Consider the following 26,038-nt stretch of genomic DNA (forward strand, 5'->3'; position numbering starts at 1 on the left):
ATTTTTAATTTAATCGTACAAGAGACCTAATCGTTATTTTAAGTTTATATTTCCTTGTAGTTCTCAACGGCGGTGTTCGACTTCGCTACCCAAACCTTTACTTAACCTAACTCGAATTTACGTGTCGTGTCGAAGTCGTGTCTTCAATATTGACTCAGCTGTTATTGGGATTGGATCTTAACAACACAGCACTTTGAAATCAGCAGTTCTTATTTAAAATTACGGTTTATTTTTTATTAGCATATATATCTAAATATTTTTTTAAAAGTAAACAACCTTTCTAGAAACTATTTTATATTACTTTGTATCACAGATTAATAAATAGTTACTACGTAACAGATACATCACTTCCATACAAAAGCGAAAATACCTACGCTATAATAGCCTACAAGATCTTTTTAATAATACCTGCTTCGCAGAACGAGAAAAAATGTACTGTAAGTACGGGCAAATAGAGTCGAGATTGTGTTGCCTGCCGTACGAAACACGTCATCGTAAGAATGCGCTAGGGTTGTAGCTATGATGATAATTCTAATAAAACGAATGTTGCGATTCAATCACATTTTTTATTAGTCAATCAAATATGCGTTAGTTTTATATAGTGATTTATATTTTTTCCCCTTTTTTGAATTCTCTGTTATTAAATTTTAAAGTTAAGAATATCCTAAATCGAGTAAATAATTTTAATAAATAATCACAAGAAAAATTAAAAAACCACAAGGTTTCGTTTGTTTTTTGACCCATACAACCATGTATTTACATGCACAATATTTACCTGGCTTCGGTATTTCGAAGCGTAAACGCAGAAACGTTCAGTGTAGTGCGGTGCATTGCGAGCGCTCAAGCGGGCGTTTGGTGGCCAGTAATAATGACACATCAATAATACAATATTCAATTTTGGCGACCTTTTTCATTTTTTTTTCCTTGACACACCTATATTTCACAGATTATTTCGTCCTGACAAACTTTTTTTATTCGTTGTGACTTGACTATATATCGATTGGTAAACTGACATCTTCGCAAAATAGTTCTAATTATCAGGAATGTTTTAATTTGTTCACAATTTCTTAAAATTCGACACTCTGTATCTAAAATTTCTAAAAAAAATATCGGGATAATTTGCATTCTCTGAAATCGTGAAAAAATCTATGCATTTCGGTATTTCGGTAGGATATGGCCAACATCGGTAGAAATACCGAAAATCGGTAGCTTCGAGAACACTTGGCGGCCCTCTGTCCGTTGTATCGTCGACGATACGCCGAGCGGTAGGCAGGTAACGCGTCCCTTTGAGCGAGTGACGTAGGCCTGTTTGAATTGAACAATGTTATATTTGTTCTGTATAATAATGGCAAATACCGTGACAACGGACAAATGGACAGACAACCGAGACTTAGTAATAATTTTACGTTTTTACCCTTTGGGTACGGAACCCCTTATAACAAACGAAAATTTTGTGGTACGGAAGCCTCCGTGTGCCAGTTCAAATCAAATCAAATCAAAATTTTTTATTCAAAATAGGTTCTTCACAGATCACTTTTTGAATGTCAAAGCAACTACCACCACTTCACAAGGTGTTTCGTTATGGAGAAGAAGCGGCGAAAGAAACTCCATAACACACATCTTTTTAAAAAAATGTTTTTGACAATGTTACCTTAACGTAATGGTACATGTGGAGCTGGAGCTAATTCAGACCACACCGTTTTGTCAGTCAAATAATCACTTACTTTATAGTACGCTTTTTTACATAGCGTTAGTTTAACGACATGTTTAAACTTTTTTTCTGTGAGATTCAAAATGTGGTCGGGTATTTTATTGTAGTAGCGAATACAGTTGCCCACGAAAGATCTAGCCACCTTACATAATCTATGTTTAGGAATTGCTAATTTATTTCTATTTCTGGTATTAAAGTTATGGTGGTTACTATTTTTTTCAAACATATCAGTGTGTTTTCTTACATACATAATATTTTCATAAATGTATTGACTATGCACCGTCAATATATTAATAGTGGGAAACAGTTCTCTTAGGGACTCACCACGCCGCAGACTATATATTGACCTTATTGCTCTTTTTTGAATAGTAAATATAGAGTCTATGTCAGCAGCACTGCCCCACAGTAGAATGCCATAAGACATAATGCTGTGAAAGTAACTGAAATAGACAAGTCTGGCAGTGGGTATGTCTGTTAACTGTCTAATTCTTCTGACTGCAAAAGCTGCAGTACTAAGTCTGCTGGACAAAGCAGAGATGTGGGGACCCCACTGGAGTTTAGAATCAATGGTAATCCCCAAGAAAACAGTTTCATTGACGAATTGCAAAGTCTCACCATTTAGAGCGACATTCATCCCCGTACTCCTTACATTTGGTATAGGGGTCGCAATCCGGTATTCGAGATTTCGAAAATACCGGGATACCGGGCCATATTTAGGTCTTATTAATACCGGTTTTAATTTCACAAAAACCGGGATATTCGGTATTTTCGGTTTTTAGTAAAATAAAACAAAATAAAGTTATAGTCATATAAATTGATTCCAATGGACTCTGACACAATGCAAAAGTCCGTATTAAACAAGCGTTACAATCGACACAACCTATGAAAATCAACAAACATCAGCATTGGATGTCAGGTGAGACTTGGCGTATTGTATAACTTCGTCGGAGAGCTAAAGAAAAGGTTCGATTTGAAATAAAAGATCTCTTAAAAAATCCGATGTATAACCCATCAATTTAAATCCAGAACATGGGCTATTGAGGATTCTAATGGTGTGGTGATTACCGAAATTAAGGAAATCGTCAATGTATAACAAAATACTTCATATCACTTTTCTCTAATAGTCGACCTTTTTAGTTCGATCAATGGATGAACTCGAGGTTGACATGTTGCATACATATGTAATCGCGTCTGGGAAAATGGACAGTGACCACGACACCGGGCCCACACTATTTTCATTACACTTCATACAAAAGGGTCGACAAGGAAGTGCAGTAACTATAGTTTTATGCTATATTTCTTGAGTGTATCACAATAAAAGAAACATTTAGAGGAAGATGATATATTTTCAAAATATTTTATAACAATGACAATTATGACAATAGGCGTCAAGAAACAACCCGCCAACACGATCTTCGCTTTAACAAGATCTGCTGTCGATAGGCTTGATAAGATTTGGAGGAACCGCAACATATCAAAAAACACCAAGACAGACCAATATGGTTGTCGCAAGGGCCGATCAGCTGGTGATCTTCTTGTGTACCTCATTCACCTTTGGGAACAAGCTGTGGAGAGCAACGGGAAGGCATTGGACGTAAGCCTGGACATCGCTAAGGCCTTTGACCGGCTCTGGCATAGGGTCCTTCTCGCGAAGTTACCATCTTAAGGTCTTCCCTAGAGGTTGTGCACATAGACAGCCAGCTTTCTGTCTGAGCGGCATATTAAGGTCGTAGTTGACGGGTGCTGCTCAGACATGGAGCTCATCAACGCTGGCGTGCCCCAAGGGTCTGTATTATCTCCCACGCTTTTTATTCTGCATATCAATGATTTGCTGCTATTAACCGGTGGCATTCATTGCTATGCAGATCATAGCACGGGAGATGGTATGTACACAGGCCGTGCGGACACCTCGCGGACATTCGTGGAAGAAAGCAGAATCCGACTTGTGTCTGAAATCGAGAACTCTCTGGAGCAGGTCTTGGAATGGGGTCGTCTTACCCTTGTTGAGTTCAACCTCATGAAGACACAAGTCTGCGCGTTTACCGCTAAAAAAGCCCCATTCGTCATAGCGCCTAAGTTCCAAAGTACCCCGCTCACCATTGGTAAAAGTGTAGGGATTCTGGGAGTTGAATCTCGTGTGACGTGCAGTATCGGAGTCATTTGGAAGTTAAAGCCAAGTTGGCTTCAAAGAAACTGGGCGTCCTGAACAGAGCCAAGGAGTACTTCAATGGGGGCCAACTCTTTCTGCTTTATGAAGCGCAAGTGAGGCCCCACATGGAGTACTGCTCGCATCTCTGGGCAGGGGCACCACAATACCAGCTTAACCCACTTGACTCCGTACAGAAACGCGCGGTGCGAATCGTCGATGACCCAGCGATCTCTGATCGGTTAGAAACCTTAAGCCTGCGGAGGGACATAGGTTCCCTCTGCGAGTTCTACCGACTTTACAATGGTGAGTGTTCTGAGGAACTGTTTGATCTGGTGCCTAAGCCGCCTTTCCTTCATCGCACCTCTCGCCGAAGGATGAAGTTCCATCCACATCAACTGGACCCGTGGCGGTCCTCCACGGTTCGGTTTGATCGTTCATTTTTGCCGCGTACGTGCAAAATGTGGAATGAACTTTCTCCTGAGGTATTCCCTCAGGACTATGACATGGGGCTCTTCAAGAGGGGTGTAAAAAAAGCTCTCCTTCAAAGCCGGCGATGCATTGGCGACTCCTCTGGTGTTGCAAATGTCCATAGGCGACGGTGACTGCTTTCCATCAGGTAGCCCGTCTGCCTCATCGTTAGGTTACATATAAGACTTATGAAAAGTCTAGTTTTTCCTATCCTTCTCTACGCTGCAGAGACATAGACGATTCGGATGCAAGATCGCCGTAAAATTGATGCCCTAGAAATACTATTCTCTGGATCTACGATTATCTGGATGAGAATACTAAAATATTTCGGCCGCATATTTAGGGACGAGAACTCAGTAGTACGGTTGTAGTTCCGTGAAAGGTAGATGGAAAGAGGTCACGCGGCAGATCGCCTACTCGCTGAACAGACCTTATAAAATCTAGCACACAGTGTTCCCTCGTCGAGTGTTGCCGCAAGGCTAGCATAGAAGGCGGTGGCGAAGGATCGCAATAGCGTCTGTTAAAGGCAGCTGTGGATGACTGACCAGTTGTCATCATCATGCCACGACCACTCTGTCAAGAGTGCACGACTACAGAGATATTTTTTTCCAGCTTTCCACATATTTTTTTATATAATTCCTTTATTGATGAATTCGGAACTCATAACGTCGTTAATAAATCATAAACTTCTGTAATTAACTTGGTATTAAGTAATAGGACCTTTTTTCCTTCGGAATTCCACTAAATTAACATTACATAGTAAAATGCTTAATAAAAATTAGTAACTTTATCTTAATCTCGAAAATATCTAAAAAACCGGAATACCGGGATTTGTCTGGGGTCAGTACCGAAAATACCGGTTTTGCTTAGATGGTGCGGTATTGCGACCCCTAATTTGGTAGCATAAATTTAATACATTTAGTTTTATTAGAATTTAAGAGTAGGTTGTTTGCATCAAACCAGTTCTGAATCAAGCAAAGAGTTTCATTAATATCGTTCGTATCCTGTGATTGTCGTTTTACTCTAAACACCAAGGAAGTGTCATCAGCAAACAAAACAACCTCAGATAAATCCTTTACTACATTTGGCAAATCATTTATATAAACTAAAAATAGAAACGGACCTAGGATGGAGCCCTGAGGTACACCTATTTTAATATTAGAACCTGCTGATAATGCTCCATTTACTTGCACTCGTTGGACTCTATTGTTTAAATAAGAATTTATCAACTTTAGAGAATTTCCCTGAATACCATAATATTGTAATTTTAACAATAAGGTTTTATGATCAACACAATCAAAAGCTTTAGACAAGTCACAAAAAATACCTATAGCATCATGTGCTTGTTCCCAACAATCAAAAATATGTCGCAGCAATTGAACACCAGCATCTGTGGTAGAACGGCCTTTAGTAAAGCCAAATTGCTTTTGATGTAAAAGATTATTTAGTTTAAAATGAAGCAAAATTTGCTGTAAGAGGATCTTTTCAAAAATTTTACTTAGAACAGGCAGTACTGAGATGGGTCTATAATTGTTGGGATCTTTAGTATCACCTGCCTTAAACAATGGAATTATTTTGCTATGTTTCATTAAATCAGGGAAACAGCCCTGATCAACACACATATTAAAAATAGTGACTAAGTAGGGAGCTAAAGTTTTAATGATTGATATACAAACTTTTACTGACATTCCCCAAATGTCCTCTGTATTTTTAACAGTTAATTCTTTAAAAGCTTTTAATATGTCATTAATTAAAATATGTCTAAATTTAAATTTAATGTGACACTGACTTAAATTCTCTTTAAGGATGGTCACTGCTTTAATTGGGGATGATTTTAAAAATTTAGTAGTATTAAATGGTATATTCGAGAAAAAAGTTTCAAATTCTTGTGCAATTTCTTTATCTGAGGTAATCTGACCACGTTCAGTAGTAAGAGATACTTTACTGATACTTAATCTGCAAGTTCGTGTTTCGGCATTAATTATTTTCCAGATTGTTTTAATTTTATTATCAGCATTTTTTATTTTATTATGTATGAACTTAGATTTAGCTGTCATACAAACTGATTTAAATATTTTAGAATATTTACGAACATATTCATTGAAGTGAGGGCTACAGTTATTCTCTCTTTCACTATAAAGCTCGAAAAGTTTACTTCTACTTAGACGAATACCTTTAGTAGCCCATTCACAAAAACTAAGTCTAGTACTCTTTTCATACCTAACTTCAGAAAATATTTTTTTAAACTCTGTGTGCACTGTGGAGAAAAATGCAGAATATAAATTATTAACACAAGTGCTATGGTTCAGAACTGACAACTTATTTAGTAGCACTTTATTATATTTTAATAAACGGTGACTTGTAATTGGTCTATGAAGAAACTTTATGTTCCCTTCCTTGGATATGTTATATTGGATATGGACAGACTGCCCCTTGTGATCAGATTTAATCTGATTTATTATAGATTTTTCAACTACAGAGCAGTTACAGAAAATGTTATCGATGCAAGTAGCAGAGGATGAAGTCACCCTGGTTGGCTCAAAAAAAACTATATTCTAAGTTATATGATCTAAATAAGGAAAGTAATTTTACTTTCAATGTGGTGTTTTCTAAAATATTCACATTAAAATCACCACAAACAACAACATATTTCTTACATTTGCAAATAATATCCAAAACATTCGACTTGCACTTGGCCAATATTTTCATTTAAGATGAGATTCATGTTTAACTGTCATATAATGATCGGTTAATGATACTTTTAATAGCTCCTTTTTAATTAACATTAATTGTAAACTTATAGCCTTCTAATATTTGCCGTTACGTCGTTGGAGATATCGAAGCCATTATTTTAGTATACCTAAGTATAATTTAAGAATCCATGTTAAACATGTCATTATCTAGCGTCGTTATTGTAATTAATGTCCTAAGGTAAATGACCTGAAATTAGTTGTTTTTGAAAAAAGATTTTCCATGAATATTATAGTGATTACTCGTCTATATTATCGCCCATTCCATTGCCATTTTACAAATTCTAAGTTGAGGAATTCATTACGCGTACGCGTGATAAAAGGCGTTTAATTGCGTGGTTATTTAACGTAAATATGTAAGCGACGAGAGTGTGAAATGAGCTCATTAGTAACGTTCCTCGGTTTGTACAAAATCTTATTTAAATAACTCGTATCATAGCAAGCGTAAAAATTATGCATGACACATGACTATATTGTGTATCTACTACCTACTTCAGAAACAGATGGTGATGATGATGTAATTCAGTATTAAATAAGTATCATTATATTAGTAATATAAAAAGGCAGTACTCCCTTTTCTACAAAATTTAAAAGTACATCGGTGTCATCTCTCTATTAAATATTTTGTTTCTCTCATCATCATTTTGGAAGTGAAAATGTGTATTGGACATAATCAAAATCTATTTAAAGAAATATAGGCGTGGACTTATGGACAATTCCTTTACATTACCGTATTCCTGTAATTTGGATTGTTATTAAAGGTCCAAATATATCACAAACAACCATACCACAAAACAAAAATATTTGTCTGGTTAATCGGACATCGTACCTAGAGTTTTTTATCGAAGTTGAATTTATCGAAAGAATTCGACTAAATAAGGCAAGACAATTTCACGCCAGTCATCTGTTAAATTACTTTTGTTTACTTAAAATGTAATTTTCGATTTAAATAAAACCTTAAAGGCATTTATCCATTTCCAGATTGTCATTGTCCTAGCACAAAATAAAGCTGAATTTGGTCTTACTGATTCTAATGGCTTTAATATTTTACGGGCTTCTCAAGTTGCATATCAGTACTTATATAAAAGTTACATCTTACCGTTTATAGTTGACTTAAGTCTAGCATTTTTTTACGAACATTGGGATTATTTTTTCCAAATATTTTAATAACGCTTTCTACACTTACAGCCCCATACTAGGATTCCCTGTGTCGTGGGTGCCATGTACACACACATAGACAAATACACAAACACCCAGACCCAGAAACAGAAATCTAAATTCATCATTTAGACATCTGTCTGGCCGGGGATCGAACCCGGGACCCTTTGCGCGTCAGACCGGTATGGTGGCCGCTCCGCCACGCGGGTCGTTAATGAACAGTTAGTAAGCAATATACGTACTAAACAGTCTTCAATTCAATAAAGTTATAATCAAGTTACTATTATAGTCTGTATGTATACATAGTATTACATAGGTATATAAATAACCGTACAAATATTTCTTAACTTTAACTTGTACATAGACTTCTTTGAACTTACATAGGAACTAATTCTTAATCTAGGGCCTTAGCAACAGAGAAAGCGGATCGTATATTCGAAGGTATCCATTGTAACTTTCCTAGAGGCGTGCAATAAAATCTATCATCATCCGTAGGTTGGTGGTTGCCAGTTAGCTGATTTACAGCGCTTCGGTGAAAGGGGCTAGAGCTTGCACGACTGGTCTCCTGCAATTTGCAATTAGACTAGCTTGTGATCCGCCTGATATTTATAACGAACTACTAATTTAAAAAAAAACCTTTAAATTAGGCAGAACTACTAATTTAAAAAATCTTTAAATTAGGCAATGTACTAAAAATGTAGGAAAACATGCATTTTACTGGGAACTTTTGCAGTAGGCATGATGATAGTAACTTGAAACTTAGAAAATAACTTCGAATTTCCTGCCAGCAAAGTAAATTGTTTTAATTGTGGTCCAAACATTTTTTTACCTTAAAGAAGCATGAAAATTTTACGGAGGTCACGTAATCATAAACATTCCGAATATGATAGAATAGGATAGGTTTTGAATCCTAGTCACAGACCTGTCGACCCTTTAGGATACTTTTATAAGGCCTTCTGTATAGCTTACACAGAGTACCTAGTTACGTGGCTACCTGTAGAAAATTTCAACACCTCATATGTGCTGTAAAGAAAAACGCTCCAGTACAAAAATAGTTAAAGATCTCCATGTGGTCCAACTACGAATTTTTCACATATAGAAAATGTTTGATGAATCGATTCATGAATCCTTCAAAGTATAGATTTCAAAGACACTTGACTGGGCCTTTTTTTCTTTTCTTTTTTGTTGACGAGGGGGAAACCTTCAAATAGTACCCGACGCCGTGGGAGCGACGACGGGTTATGCGGGACTTTTACCGCACTAGAACCCCCCGGTGACCATCCTCAGCGCTGCGTAGAGGACTCCGGGATCTCCAAAGGAACGCAACCGGAGTCCTTTTGGCCCGTGGCCCCGTCGGGCTCCGCCCAGATGATTATGAAGCTCGCCACTCCGTGTGGAGCGTACGACTCTATGAGGTCACACATGTGACTGGGCCTAATGTCGGTATAAGGATATATCAGAAAATCATTGCATGTTGCTGCAAATCTTTTGGATTTCATCAGTCTACATTAGAAAGAGCAGTGTGTATCTAGGCGATCAAATAGCACTGTTCTTGCATAATCGACACAATCTAGGAAATGTTCCTAAAAGTTCTTAAGCCTTTTATAACATTTAATCTTGTAAAGCAATGTTCGGTGCGGTGAAAGGGTTTCGTACGAGACATTAAAACTAACATCTGTGGTCGTTGACCACTTCCTAGCGAGCACGTGACTGGCTCTGTTTGCTAACTTGATTGATATAATTATCTCGAACTGACAGGATAATACAATTCCTGTCTAGTTCATTTATATTAAAATGTTTTGTGATACTTTTTTGTAAATGACATAGGCAATAGGCATTTAGCGCGCAGGCTACTTAATGTGGGTGCCTAGTATAAATATAATACGAAGGATACGTAACTAAGCAAAGCAAATAAATTAAGTGTTTTAAATGCAGGCCACTTTGTATTTTTTTTACTTAAGTTTTTTTAAGTGTTTGTTTTTCAAACAATCTGGTCGTTTTTAGTGGTGGCCTAGCAACTAATAGGCATTAGTTGCTAGGCCAGTCAAAGTTGTAACAAATGAATTTTCATACAAAATTCACGGAAAATTAGTCCGAAGAAAATTTATGCCAAAACTGCGTAGCGAAAAATTCTACGTCTACGGAATAATTTATCATTCTTCACACCTCAAATGGCTTATGAGACATTATTCTTTCGTATAGAATACTTATATTCCAACCATAACTTGTATGAGTACAGCATATTATATGTTGTGGTATGCGGCTGTCGTAAAATTACTCGTTACTCAATTAAGTGCGACTACGTCGGCAATAGGGTTGCCACCTTTTTTAAAAGTAGTATTTCTTACAGAAAGAGCAAATATATAGTACTATTACTATATTACCATGAAGACCATATTTTAAACGACTCTACTTAATCTAATAAAGGTTAAAGCGACAATATTTTCATTTCACCCACTTTATTAGAAATCTGTAATCTCTTAAAGTGATTTCAGGAGAGAGTCATGATAAGTGAAAATTTCAATGAAATATATAGTTTACTTTTCGTACTTTACTTTTCTATAATAGGTATATAGTACAATTGACTAAAATATACAATACTATATACGTACGGATGGTAACCCTGTTCGGTAGTGTCGGAACATTGGCTTTCCTGGAACGGTCCAAGTTATTATACCATAAAATTGCAAGAACTGCATTGACTGCATTAACAACGCCGGCCTGTCTGCCGACTGAAACTGGTTCGGGTAGTGTGACCAGTTGCTGAGACTTCTGCAAAACACTGGGATAATAGGGGACACTTTAAATATTGCTGAATTAGGTATTAGTATTAGTTGCTTTAATCCTTCAGTCATCTAATTTCGCATCTGAGGAGTGCACTTTAAATTTTTCGTAGTTATTTGAATATTCAGACTTTTTTGCTTATTTTAATACTACAGGAATATTGTGATCAAATCTATATATTTGAGAATTCTTAATGTTTTCAAACGCGCATAAACTCTATAAATCCGCGGTGGACAATAGTCAAAATATTTCTCATTCTACGTGAAGACCTATGCATTTTTCTAACTTTTGAGTAATTTAAAATCTTTATTACTTACTCTTTATGTAAGGTAATTGTTAGTGCAAAATATTGGAAAGCCAGTTTTGAATGATAAGCCTTGAAGTGGTTTACGAGAAATAAGTGTTAAAGTGTGATTAAAAACAATTTAATTACAGCATATAGTCATCAAAACCTATTTTATACTCAACAAATAGTATCTGATTTCGTAACATAAAATGTAATAATATTAAAATATAAAATTGAATTGGTAAATTCAAGTTAACATTATGAGCAGGAGTAAAGATTGATTCGTGTTTTGTACTTACTTACTGCAAATTAACTACCTATCATTTAAACTTAATTTCTTAATTTAAACGTTTTAATTGCGAAAATACAGACTCTATATTACATTGGTGCTCTGAACTCGTTCTTTATTTGTCTTAATTACATGAAAAGACATGCTTTTACCTCAGAAAAGTCCATACTTCTCATATCCATACTTAAACCATAATTTTTAACATTAGCCTGGACACTATAAGACATTGGCCTGCGAGGATTCGACGCGGGCGGTTCGATAGAAATCTTACATGGGCGATAAAAAGTAACACTTCTAACGAGTTTCTCAATTCCATCGCCAATTTAGGTAACCGACTCAGCAGGAACGTGCCGCCGCATCTCACCGCCTGCACCGTTTAATGATGAACCGAGAATATTAAAAATATAAGATATCGCGGTATCTTTGTCGCTCGTTCGTACCTAGTTGATGATCTTCCTTTAATATTCACGTAAAGCTGAGGGGAACAGCCCGATCGATTTTATATATTTTTTTGTTTCTTTATATTTCATAAAGAATTAATAAACAATAACTAGTATTTTGCGCGCATCAATAATGTTCTACGCTAATACCCTATCTGTATATTTTTATGTTTTGCACAATGCACTAATGAATCCGCTCATTTTGGCCATAATTTCAGTTTTGCGGCTTTGGTTTTGCAAGTTGTTTGGCTTACACTTTAATAAGTCAAACAGAAATTCGTATTAAACAGAACCTACCAATACTTACCAACTACAAGTAACGCTGTTAGCATTTCAATGCAAATTAACTAAGTACGAAATGAAAATTTCAATTTAATCACAGTGGTCATAATATCTTAGATATAATAATTGGGAACATCTTTTCTTCCTATCATTTACTTTGTATTAAAGCGTTAGTCAAAACATAAGGGCGTGGATATCATAATTTAAAACACAAGGTGGAGATTTTGATTTTCCATATGCCCTCTATGCTTAGGTTTAGGTTTGATTCTCTGGGAGGTAACAGGAGGCGCGAGATATAACTTCAAAGTAATATTTATTTTTCCTCTGAGCAAATCTTTATGTATGGGGCACTCTTCGAATAAGTTACACATTCTTTTAGAATATGAATATATTAATAATCCATTCTCAGTTTGAACCTTTTCTTCGCAGTGCATACTACGAGGATGAATGACCGGGCTGTCAGATATCCTATCCTTAATAAATATCTTTGGACAAGTGACGAATGACCGTAACTAAATTACATTAGCAGGTGCTTGGGCCGTAATTTTGTCAACGGGAGTTTTAACGGGCCGAGTCAATTTTTATCTTATTATTCTGTGAGCGGTACGAAACGGAAATATTAAGTCCGTTTTCGTTCCAAGCGAAGTTTAGAGGCCATTGTTTCGAACGAAGGACGAATGTGTTGCTAGCACCTAAATTCGAGCAGTTTTTTTACATATTAATTTTTATTCTGTAATTGAGTGAGTAAATTAGATAAAGATATGGTCTTTATTGCTCGTACATGGTTATTTGTTAAAGTGAGTGCGTAACTTTAAGAACATTAGCGCTTTTTAGCAACCTATTGTGTTACTAATGTATATAATTAAGCGGTAAACACTTGCTAAACAAACTTTTATGTCTATGACCTTTTATGTATTTATAATTATATGCTCCAATAAAGATTAGTTCCAGTAAAGGTTTTTAAAAAGAAAACAATGCCATTTTTTTATTTGTAAACTTACAAACTTATTTTAACAAATACCTAAAACGCGAAATTTTAATGAAATATATTTCAAAACATTTACTTGTAGCTAAAATGGGTATTACACATATGAAGTATAGCAAATATTACATAAGTTACTTATGTAATACTCATATAAATACATACAATAGGGACTTCCTTAAACCGAAATAATGTAGATAATTAGTACCTATAGTACCTATCTACATAAAACTTGCTAAGGGCATAAAAATACTTTCATTTATGTCCTAACGTAATGCGTATTCTTGTCGTGTAAAGAAACGCATCGTTTAAAAGTGATTGCTAATTAGTGTGTCAATAGAAGCAACACATCAACAACCTCTTAATTAGGGACGTTAGGTACTAACAAGTTTGTCGATTAAGACAACACAAGAAAGTTTGTAGGCCAAGTTTTCTTTTCCTTGCCCCTTTGGTTAAGTCTAAAGATCTTTGGTGAAAAGATACTAGTTTGCCAGATATTGTTCTGCCAGAATCTTTGAAACAATGTCATCTATCGGGTACCAAAAGGAATGAGGAGCCGACTCAACACGCTCTCAAAATATCAAGATACTTAAGAAATACTAAGGTTTAAGAGGTACTAAGATATGTATTTGCAGGTCACAATTGTTCTGTAATGCAATAAGCCGAATGATCTTTATAAGAACGCCATATAAGTACCAAAAGTATATCATATCTTTCTAGCTGGAACCGACTCTACACGCTCACGAAATTGCATCGAAATCGGTTGAACGTTCTCACTGTTACTTCAACTGTTAGCGATTATGAACACTGAAACAAGATTTCATAATATATTAAATTTTGCTATTAACATGAGAACATAATAAGGTTAGGAAGGATTTGGTTATGAGTGCAATTTGAAAAATTAAATAAAAAGGTATATTATTGTTAAAAAAATATCATAGCCAAGTTAGGTTCATAGCTACCTAAAATTTTAATTACAACTATCGTTTTTAGGTACATGTTTATTAATAAGATATCCAATACTAAAAACAGTAACGAGAGATTAAAATCAAATGTTAATATCAATACATTCACGTTCCTATTTGTCACACAGCATAATAACCTGAATACATAACGTTTGGACTTTGCGTAACTAAATTCATTAGTCGTTTATGGTATATCCTATTTACCCAGTTGGTTTGGTACAAAAACTAGTTGGAGTCACTTAGCCAGCTTTGTCAGTCGCCGATCCCAGGCCGTCAGTCATGGCATGTTGGTTTTGTGACGTGTGGCATGTGTTGTATTGTGGTAAGATGTCAACCTAACTAACTACATAGTTAGGAGTTACATGTTTTCGTACACGTGAGGATGCATCCATTTTTTTTTTTTTTTTTTTTATAATATGAGAGTAGCAGACGAGCATGCAGTCCATCTGATGGTAAGTGGCTACTGCCGCCCATGGACATCTGTAATCAACCCCAGATAGGATTAGATATTCCTACCTGAGGTCGGCCACAGATGCGCCGCTACCCCTGAGGACTAAGCTGGAACGCCTCGGAAAAGTCTATCTCCCTTACCACACCCTTCAAACCGGAACACAGCAGCACCTAACACTGCTGTTATTAGGTAGAAATAGGTGTGGCGGTGGTGCCGCCGGAGTCGAACCACAAAGGGTTCTACCACCTTCTGATAAGTATCTGGAAGCGTTCTTGTTTATCCGAAGCGTTATAAGTTAGTCGTCACCGGTAGCAACGTATCCGTGGCTGATCTCTTGTATGACTCTAATCTATCTGGGGTTGATTACACATGTCCATAGGCGGAGTAGCCACTTACTATCAGGTGAACCGCATCTTCGTGTGATACTTTTCTCTTCTGTATGTTTTGCTACCCTGCTGACTTGGTTCATTTTTAAGTACATTGATAAAATGATAACGCTACCCATCTATGAGATAGAAATAGATAAAGTAGCTATCCATTTCCATATTATATTAAGGATCTACCCAAAAATTGTCTCTGTTGCTATCTCGTTAATGTAGTATTTAAAAGTAGTAAACAGTTGAGCAATCTTGATGTTAAGTGGTAATTTTTCATGGACATTCGTAACCCTAAGCACACATTCAAACACCATTTTGACACATCTTCATGTACCTACCAAACACACACAAGGCCGCTAGCAGTACTGCCATTGACTGTGAACTTCTTTGTATTGCAGAATGGAAATCGTGATTATGTTATCAACGTTTAGTCCAAGTTGTCACAGTTAGTAGGTTATCCGGTACTAGATGTTATAAATGTTACGTGTATAAAAAGTTGTCTTGCAATGAAACAAGACCAAAGGCATTCAGTTTTGTTATTCATTGAATTTTTGGGGCAGACGTCATTCTAATTTGTTAATGTCGGTGTCCAGACTTTGTTTAAAGACTTTATAAAAAACAGTGATAAATAACTTACCGGTTGTCATTCCTTGCAGACGATGTTGTGGGCAAAATTGAGTATTACATCGATTTGATATTCAAAAATTCTGTATATTATTGTGTTTTCAGTACTAGGTATTACTAAATTCTTAGAAATTTAAAAATAAATAATGGAATGTATTCTTTAACTTCTTATATGATCATCATCGTGAATCATTGATTTAAGCAGGTGTTTTGTGTATAGACAGTAAATGACGTGAGAATTTACTTGTATTAATGATTCAAAACGGAATTTCACGACCGAAAAGAAACTGAAAAATAAGTTTTAATAAATATTTTTCCTTGTATAACACATGACCTAACCTCACGGAATAGCGAACACGGAAAATATGCTTTAAACAAATTTTAAATGAGCGTCTTGATTGGGGCTTCACACCTCTTGTTCATACCATGATACAATACATTTCATATCACTACTATATCATACTCAATCCTTCCTTATCATAATAAGGAATATCGACCCTTAATTGTCTCATTTATTGCTCACTGCTGGGCATGGGTCGTTCTCAGAATCATATAGGTTTAGGCAAGATGAACTATCCACGCGATCCAGGTGAAAATTAGTGGACCTTTTCGAATTTTTATTTGCAATATTATCATTAATCGATAACATGCGATCATCTAATTTCCAGTATGCTCCTAACTGGAAAAAGTAGAGATTTGTGCAATGAACATGAGGATTGGACCTGAGTATAAATAAAAGGCTATTCCATTCCTGTCACAAAAGTCAATAAATAGTGCGATCGATTTAATTCCGAAACCTTAAAATTTTACTTATAAATTCAGTAAACGCATCGATGTGTGCGGATTTGAAATGATGAATAGCCCGGAACATGTTACGTATTCTAGAGCGCGAGCGATCGCCCGAATTAATAACCTTTAACGCCTGATGGATTTGAGGGTCAATGGAGCTCTGGTTTGCAGAATAAATGTATGTAAAGCACTCATATGAGGAGGGATATTAGGAAATAGTTATTGCAATACAGAGTACGGAGTTTGGTCTAGAATTTGTTTTAGTAATGTTTCACGGATGAGTTTTGTTCTTTGTTAGGTTACGGAATGATATCTATGGATATACCGAAATATAATAAGTTACAGATATTAATTGCATTTTTTACTACAACTTAACTACCTAGTAAAAAACTTGACCTTGACTTTTTCAAATAAATCCTAATCGATTAAAATCTTATGAGATTGTGATAGTATCTGTCTACACTGGAAATATATGAGGTTGGTTTTACCCAAATGCAATATAATAAAAATAAATAAAAAAAATTTAGCTCATGCAATTTACCTGTTATTGAATAATTTCGAATAAGACTTATAACGAAACATAGATTTTGGTTAGACTTATAAGTTTACCACTTGCTAAAAATATATATTACCTAAGTATCATTGTACTATAGATGTGCACATATATAACCACATTAGCTAACGATCCATTTCCGTCTCAAAGACTATAAACACAGTATAAGGATATAACTGTGCTATAAAGAAGTGAACTGATAACGTGAAGCAATTAAAGGTAGTTTAATTGGTACATGCTCAATAGATTGCACTCGCAATTCATCCACTTTAGTATTAGATAATAATTAGAGGTCCTGTGTCATTGTTATAGTGCTACTCTGAATAGTAGGTAGGTATGTCGTCATCTGAATGCTTCGGAAATTAGTGTATTTTGATTTGTTTGCAAAGAACTTTAAGGAAATTGTAGGTAGGTACTGTTATAAGCGGATTATCTTGTTAAGTTGTTGAAGTTGGTAATTTATTTTTAATCATTATTAATTTTAAATTCCATATACCTACTTACTAGTCACAAGTTAACAATCAGTAAATTTAAGAAAAAACTGTATAGGGGAAGGTTGCTTTAGTCGTACCCCCTAAGGGAAAAATGCTGTATTATTTAGGGTAATTAATATGAAGGACAATCTTTTGCGTCAATTTAATCTTTAGTTATTAATGTATCATAAAATATTAAAGACAAAATAAAAATATGTTATTTAAATAGTGATTTAAACGTTTTCCCAAAAAGTACATTCGGTACGACTTGGGCGCCTGGTCGCCTAAGTCGTACCTAAAGTAATACCACTGGTAATTGAACCCATTTGGCATATATCCTTTTTGTGCGATAACTTTAAAAGATTTTATGTAAACGCTTACATAGTATTTTGATCGGGATTGATTGAACGGGTGCCAAAATTTGCTGCTAGGTACATGTATTTACGTCATGTTAATTAAATTCCAATTTCACATTTCTAAGTTTCAATAAAGCTTTCCTTCATTCCTAACCTCCTGCTTGCAAGTATAGTATCTTATTTTGAAAAAACATAAAATGTTTAGCTCACAAAGACAAAAAATGTGAATAATTTCTAACAATGCCTAAGCCGTACAAGATACGACTTAAGAATTCCTTATTGGTACGACTTATTGGTGCAACAACACATCAAAATTTGAAAACAATATTACTGAATAACCTTTAAATTTTTAAACCATTTTGTTATAACTACATGATTAGTAGAATGTGTCAAAAATAGAAAAGAATCGCAGAAATGAACTTAACAATCGCACTTCCCTTGAAATTGCTTACGGACCTTAAATTTTTAGTGAAAACATCGAAAATACTTGTTTTTTTAAATATTTTTAAATCAATGGTGCCGACGTGGTGTCCTGTTATTTTTGTTTACTCGCACAACTAACTAGCATACGTTTGAAGCAGCAGAGCTTGCTTTTTGTATATAGGAGACTAGATATTGCTGTGGTACGATTTAGGCGCTGGTACGACTAAAGCAACCTTCCCCACTTCAAGTAAAAGGTAGAAACTAGTAATACGGAAAAATAAAAACTGATAAGAGTTACAGTCTATTGATATATTATCGAGCTCCAGATTATTCCACATGCTACAGCTGAGAAATATATGATTTGACGTTCCTGGGAATTACTTGAGTAGTACCTCTAAGCATACGCATGCCATAGACGTTTTATTTGCCTTTAAAACTGTATCGTAGGAAAACCACCTTGTGATTGTGAGCCGAACAAAAAAGAAAGAGACATCTTATTAATATTTTTAGGAGGAAGATGGAAAATCGAAACAATGTGAATGTTGCAAAAAAAGAACTAAACTTATTATTTATAAACTTTAGGAGGAAGATGGTAAATGAAACCGTCTTGATGTGGATGTTGCAAAAAAAGAACGAAATCTCCTATTAATAAACTTTAGGAGGAAGATGAAAACCGAAACGACATGATAGGCATGTTGCAACTTAATTCATAAAAGTGACGTAATTTTTAGACATTTGTAATAGATCAGGGTTGAGGTGCTTAGACGATAATCCGAACGGTAGCTCAAAATGCAGTTCGCCTGCTTCATTCCACTTTCTAGTGATTAGATATTACGAAATTATGTAACGGACACATTAATGATTTAATTGATATTTATCTTTTTGTTTAATAAAGTGTGCCAATCATAAATCAGTTGTTTCAAGATGCATAATGTTTGCACGATTTAACCTCTTTGCATCAACTGCATATTTTGGAGTGTACTTTTTACATAGTTTTGCTGGCATAATTACCGCAATTTATAACATGCAAATCTTTTTATTTCTTATAATCAAGAGCGCCCTGGAAACCTCAAATTAATATGGTGTTGTAATTTGGACTGCTTTTTAAGCTCTTATTTTAAATATCTTAGATACGTCTATATACATTCTTGCGCTGTTTGCGCTTTTAACGTTCATTTGACATAGGAAGTTTTGGGATAGTACCTACCTTATAATAGTATCTGATACAATAGCTACATATATCGTTTATAATATGGGCAGGTAAAATCTATAAGTAAATAAATAATACCTAAATATTATATTGTATAATATGATCGTCTTCATTAAAATGTAGAGACCGCGATATTGTGAAAAATGTGCTTTAAAACTATATACCTATACATAACCATACTTAATAAATCTTATTTATTTTTAGATGTATAATAGTATCAAGTATTAATTATCGGTTTTTCCTTATTCACAGTATTCGTGATACCGCAACGATGGGTGATGGCAATCATGGGGTTCTTGGCGGTGGCCAACGCGTACACGATGCGGGTCTGCCTGAACATCGCCATAACCCAGATGGTGAGGCGGCACGCCCACACGCGCGCGTACGAGGAGGGCTCCTGTCCTGGAGACATCGGCGAAACTGTGGCTGAGACCACTGTGAGTTTCTTTTTAAGATTGACCGACAGCTCAATAGCTTAATCATTTCAGCCTTTAACAACTATGTTAATAAAGTTAATAGGTTTTGAACTGTGTAAGGAAGTCATGTTAATGTAGGTATTCTTTGCTAAGTAAAGAGACACTATAAGATTTTTTTATTTGTAAAATGCTATTACGAGTTTTCTATTACAAATCCCATGCCTTTACAAATTCTTTGATTATATCTTGTCAAACGTCAAGCGGGATGACCAAAAGCAGTGTTTAGAATCTCTCGAGGCCAGCACCAATAGACAAAATCACTGAAGTCGAAGCGCGACAACTCAGTACCTGATAGCCTGTCTAGGACAGCTACAAAACGTAATAATAGTTATTAAAAAATCGGACTAACAACTCAACCACAGCTACAGGTGGATGAACTCTCAGTGTTCGCCTGCGGCATTACTGCCATACCTACTTATTGCTGCTTTATAATAGCAGCTTTCGCGGTGTTGTGCCAATTTTTGTACATTTTTACAGGTCGTTAAGGTTAGGTACCAACGTAATCGTTCCACTCACGTTATCCAACAAAAGTATAGCAATTTAACAGTATCTATACTTACTTTTAATACCATTTATATTTCTAAATTCAGTATTAAAACTTCGCCGTTGAATATTTATTTGGCATTAAATGTGCATAACTAGGTAATCGGAATTTATTTTAGAAGTCTAGTTATTTAGACTCAATGAACGTATTATAAATGTAAACTTTAAGTTAACTTAAATAATGACTGGACGTGACCTAATAGAACATTTTCGGAATATAAATATTAACTTGTAGTGATGGAAGTGTATTATAACTAAATAATTCATAATTTATACAGTAGCCTCTATTACATCTTAATATATTGCTGACACAACTAACAAATAATCATTTATAATAGATAAGTCAACAAGATAGTAAAGTTTCGGACATCTTAATTAAGTTACATACGGTAGGTAACATGTAACAAACAAGTTATGAAATAGTTTGATTTCAAAACAATTCGGATATTTTGATTAATGTTTTTATTGATCGATTTAAAATCTAAGATCTTTCTAAAAGTTAGTTGCTTTTATTTATAAGCTTTGTCGAAAGCTTTGTCGACTTGGCTTACTCCTCTTAGATCTTTATTGAATGTTAACAGTCAATGAAGGTGTGTAGTGATGTAATATTATTAATATTGAAACAAATATTTCTTGTATCTATATATTGATGGAGATAAATGATAACTATGAATCTATTGTGTACGATATATTATTTGGGAAATGTAGCTCAGTGAATAGTTAAATCAATTTATTTCCTAAATTAAAGCACGCGATTTTAACAACCATAAATAAGCACATTAATCATGAATCAGCGATATTTACACGTTAAAATAGCCTTTTTTTGATTGTAACTGTAACTTGAAACGCACGATAGCTACGGTTTAGTTGATTGAAAATAATCGATTACTTTAAGTGCATTTGGAAGATTATTAAAATACTCTGTCTTCATTATTAACTCAACACTGGTGTTATGACACGGAAACACACAGACTCAGAACATTTTTTATTCATAATATTTAATCTATTGGTGTTATGAATATGCTTTTTTTTTAAATTCGTCCGAAAAAAAATGACCTGCTCTTTTGAAACATTTATATCGTTCCCCCGTCTTTTTTAAAGGGGGGTCTGGACCCCTTCAATCCGCCCTTATATGATCCACGGCCTTTATTAGACGGCATATTGACTACAACGCCACGCGAGTCGTCGAAGACTTCGAGAAAACAATGAGTAGTTTGTCTACCGAACAAATTGTTTAACGATACATTAATCTATCTATCCAACTCTAGTTACGTATTGAAAGCGACGACCGCAGATCGACCTTGGCCAACAAAGCTCATGTAATGTCTTCGACACGAAAAATTGTATCGTGTCAGGAATAGTAATGCCTTGCAATACTCAACAGTTTTTTGCACTTAATCTAAATAAAAAACCTGTTTTGTAATAAGTGTTAAGTAAGTTGTAATAAAAGATATATACATTATTTTTGTTTAAAGTTATCGATACGTAATATTGCGACTATACCTACCTATATACAGGGTTACTGAAAATTCGATACATTCCCTTGGTGGGGTAAAAGTAGAGCTCATTTGCAATAGGTTTTGTCATTAAGTACCCTAGATAGTGATTTGTTTTTGAGATATTCAAGTTTTTGTGTCTTTATTTCTAAATACCGATTTCAGGCAAAATATAAAATGTTCGTAAGTGAATGTCCTAATTTGATCCTATTTTTGTGCATAATCTTATACCTAACATCGCAAAACTTCCTTAAAATGACAATACGCTGTAGTAGTACTCTTAAACTTTACGTTATGGAGGTCAATTTGCTAGAGTTCAATAAAAAAACCTTTTTATTTCCACTTCAGAGTGAATTTGGATAAAAAAGATGTATGGAATGTGTCGTCCAAATTATTAAAATAATAGCCTTATTTAATGATACTCATAGCACACACGCCACTCTACAATTGTTTGTTAACAAAATAGTGTTCCATACAAAATGTGTTCGTACAGATTGACTTAACATGTTTTCTTATGATTATTTCAGGAAATAAGCGGCTTCGATTGGGATGAGGAGACCCAAGGGATAATCCTGAGTTCGTTCTACTACGGATACATAGTGACGCATCTCCCTGGAGGGATGCTGGCTGAGAGATTCGGTGGAAAGTATTCTCTCGGATTCGGTGTGCTGAGTACTGCTGTGTTTACGTTACTGACTCCTTGGACTGTGAACGTGGGTGGCGCCACTGGACTTATCATACTGCGAGTCTTAGAAGGACTTGGAGAGGTAAATAAAAAAATAGATACCTAAGCATTACTTAATTTTATTTACAGACCTCGGAAGAGGAGGTACTATGTTCGGACGTACCTATTTATTTTTTAATAGTAGTACCGAGCGATACAGTCTACCTGTTGCTAAGCGGACACTGCTGTACAAGAATATCTATAATCCACTGTAGACAGGATTGCAGTCATACCTAAGGTCGGACCTTGTAAGGCTACCTTTTTCAACTTTGACCAAATTGTTGCGTTTATCGAGTAAAAAGTTTTCCGTAGTTTATAGAAAGGTATATAAATACAGTCTTTATATATACATCATACGTCAGGTATATAAATACAGAATTTCAAATTTTCAAATCAAATATTTCTCGTAATAGCATTTACGTTGAGTATAAAATTATTTTTATTTACTATTTATGTAAATGAAGAATCTATAGGATGTGTAAGTTACATACAGGCATTGTTAAGTAGCATAATTATAATAATAAATATATTCTAAATATTGTTATTTATTTTCATCGTTCATCCGTGTTCAATAAACTATGGAATGTATTAAATACAAGAACTTATTGTCCGTTGTTATAATAGATATCCATACGAAAGGTTTTCCTTTCCAACAGCAAAAGCGAGAGTTGTTTGACAACAAACGGTATAACAGGACAATAACTAAGGCTGCATAGCAGATTAATGTTGGAATAACTCGTACTTATATTTATGTATGTATTGTAAGTTGCGATAGGATTATTAACACGGGGAGTTTTAATGATATTACGGAGAGAGAGAACATATGCCGTAGTAGTATTTCTTCTATGGGACTGACATTTGTTTCTCAGGTAAACACGACTAATTTTCTGAAGTCATGTGCGTACCTATAAGAAATGTATTATAATTTGCTGATACGAAAGTGATAATCCCGAAAAATTACACGCATAAGTACCTAGATATATGACTGTAACTACCAATCCGCAATGCCAGTTGGGTTGCGTGCCAAACTATGGCTAAAACAGAAAGCCTTCCGATTCAAAAATAATGTTTTACTTTACTTTAAAGATTGGTCTTTAGGTTTCACTTTAATTCGTTTTATTTTATGATAACTCCTTATACACTTACTTTACTGTTTTAGATAACGTTTTTAACCCTAACTTAACTTAACTTAAGGTTGCATACTAACTAAAAAATATTTTCAGGGTACCACATTCCCGGCATTAAACGCCATGCTTGCTCGATGGGCGCCAGTATCCGAGAGAGGACGTATGGGCTCCTTGGTGTTCGGAGGGTCTCAGATTGGCAACATCGCAGGAACATATCTGTCGGGACTGGTCATCAAGGAAACTGGCGAGTGGGAGTCTGTGTTCTATCTTTTCGGAGCTATTGGCATTCTTTGGTTTATACTTTGGGTAAGATATTTTAGAAGTAATTTAATTATCTATATCTTAAAATTTAACAACTTTGCCCAACTTTGAAAATTTAATAGGTGGTTACAGGTTTTGCTTCTTTAATAGGTATTTGTGTTACAATTTAGACCAAAATGCTAGGACCATCTAGTATTTTCTTAAATAGGTCGCTTTTCATTTAGTGGTAAAATTGCAACTCGAGTTACAAGCCACAAACCATCAGGAGCATATGTATAAAAATACATAAAATAAAAATATATAAAAATACATATGCTCTTTTTAATAGTAGAAAATATAAATTCAGTATCTTTCTGATTCAGTTAATTTTGTAAATTGCTATGTAATCGATTGATTAACTTTCAATAATTGGTAACGCCTTTTATAATGTTTCAGGCAATACTTTGCTACAACGATCCGGAGTCCCATCCATTCATATCGGACCAGGAGAAGAAATATTTAGAAGAAGCTCTTGGCAGACCACAGAACAGCCAACCATCTGCCATACCATGGAAAGCGATATTCATGTCCGTCCCTCTATGGGCTCTAGTTTGTGCTCAGGTATGTACCATGGTCTTCGCCCAGTCTATAAATCAGTATACATAGTATGGGCCGGGTATTGCTAACAAAAATACCAATGAGCCAAAGGTTTTTACATAGGTAATTTCGAAATAAAAACTGGGCTATCTCCCATACCGTAACATCCAGTATGCGGATACTTCACAAGCAATAGTTTTTTAACCTTTGTGCAAATACATTTATGTCTTCAATGAGGCAGCAAAGGTGCATGTAGCCCTAAATCTATATTACACTCCAATTAACAGGTTACTTGAACTCACGCAAATTCTTGCTTTTAAAGATCCGACGACTATTAGGTAGTGGGTAAAAATAAGTATGGTAGTGGTGTCGAACGTAAATTGTATACTGTCTGCAAAAATATTATGGATATCAACTTAGGTATATCATAACGTCACCTATAAAAAATCACGCATATTTTTGCAATCAGAACTCACAATGCAAGGGCGTGCTGCTCGCGATATAAATCATTGACAACTTACATAAAATGTAAATAGCTTATACATCTGGAATGCATGGTAGACATGGTTAGATGTGTGTATTCAGCCGTGAATACAAACTCTAATGGGATTGCCCAAGCGCATTGTGTTTGATTTGTTGTACCTACACCATTCTTGTCGAATATCGCTCCATAACCTCAATCACACAAATAATGCTCACATTTGCAATACTTAAGGTGAATGGTACTGACTGTTAATAAAACGAACATATCTACCTAGGTATGTCCCAAATATTTAATGAATGGTTATTGAATTTGTGAAATAGGTAAATGCACTTACCGAGAAGCATCATGTTATAGTTTTAACACCACAGCTATTAACGTGTAGCAACTGCGTTAGTGCTGTTAGTATGACATATTCTGAATGGATGTATATGGAATCGATACATAAAGAATTCCCACACATTCAAATGATACGTAGTTCTCCTGATATATAATCTCTATCATCTATCGTATTAGGAAATCATAACTTACCCCAAATAGAGTAGTCCCGCACGCCATCAATCTCACACGCGTAATTTTTGGGCACTAAGATGTGCCTAGTAGTAATTTTCCGTAATACCCTCCAAATTACAAAAGTAGTTTACTGTTGCTATACAAAATAATACACTATTCTCCCGACTGCACAGAGTAATACATATGAAGTGTCGTTTGATTCATCTAAATTGTGGAAGTGAGATAGACTATGTTTTTAAGCAGTTGGATTTATCCTTACTAATATTATAAATCCGAAAGTAACTCTGTCTGTCTGTCTGTCTGTCTGTCTGGTTGTCTCTT

General features: G+C 35.1%; 2 protein-coding genes across 2 annotated transcripts in view; one reads left to right on the plus strand and one right to left on the minus strand.

The window, feature by feature from the left end:
* The window catches only part of LOC140744391 (uncharacterized), a 64,910-nt gene extending 39,051 nt beyond the window's left edge, over positions 1-25,859 (minus strand). Inside the window, exon 1 of the mRNA XM_073075961.1 lies at positions 25,736-25,859. The gene's annotated coding sequence lies outside the window, so the exon portion shown is untranslated. The remainder of the gene's footprint in view (positions 1-25,735) is intronic.
* LOC140744390 (putative inorganic phosphate cotransporter) overlaps positions 1-26,038 on the plus strand; it is a 34,565-nt gene that overhangs the window by 5,098 nt on the left and 3,429 nt on the right. Inside the window, exons 2-5 of the mRNA XM_073075960.1 lie at positions 19,773-19,957; positions 22,563-22,802; positions 23,983-24,192; positions 24,583-24,747. Of these exons, the coding sequence (XP_072932061.1) occupies positions 19,773-19,957; positions 22,563-22,802; positions 23,983-24,192; positions 24,583-24,747 (800 nt within the window). The remainder of the gene's footprint in view (positions 1-19,772; positions 19,958-22,562; positions 22,803-23,982; positions 24,193-24,582; positions 24,748-26,038) is intronic.

Source organism: Epargyreus clarus, unplaced genomic scaffold (assembly GCF_041222505.1).
Source record: "Epargyreus clarus isolate Ecla_fem2 unplaced genomic scaffold, WU_Ecla_fem_2.2 ptg000008l, whole genome shotgun sequence".
Lineage (NCBI taxonomy): Eukaryota > Metazoa > Arthropoda > Insecta > Lepidoptera > Hesperiidae > Epargyreus > Epargyreus clarus.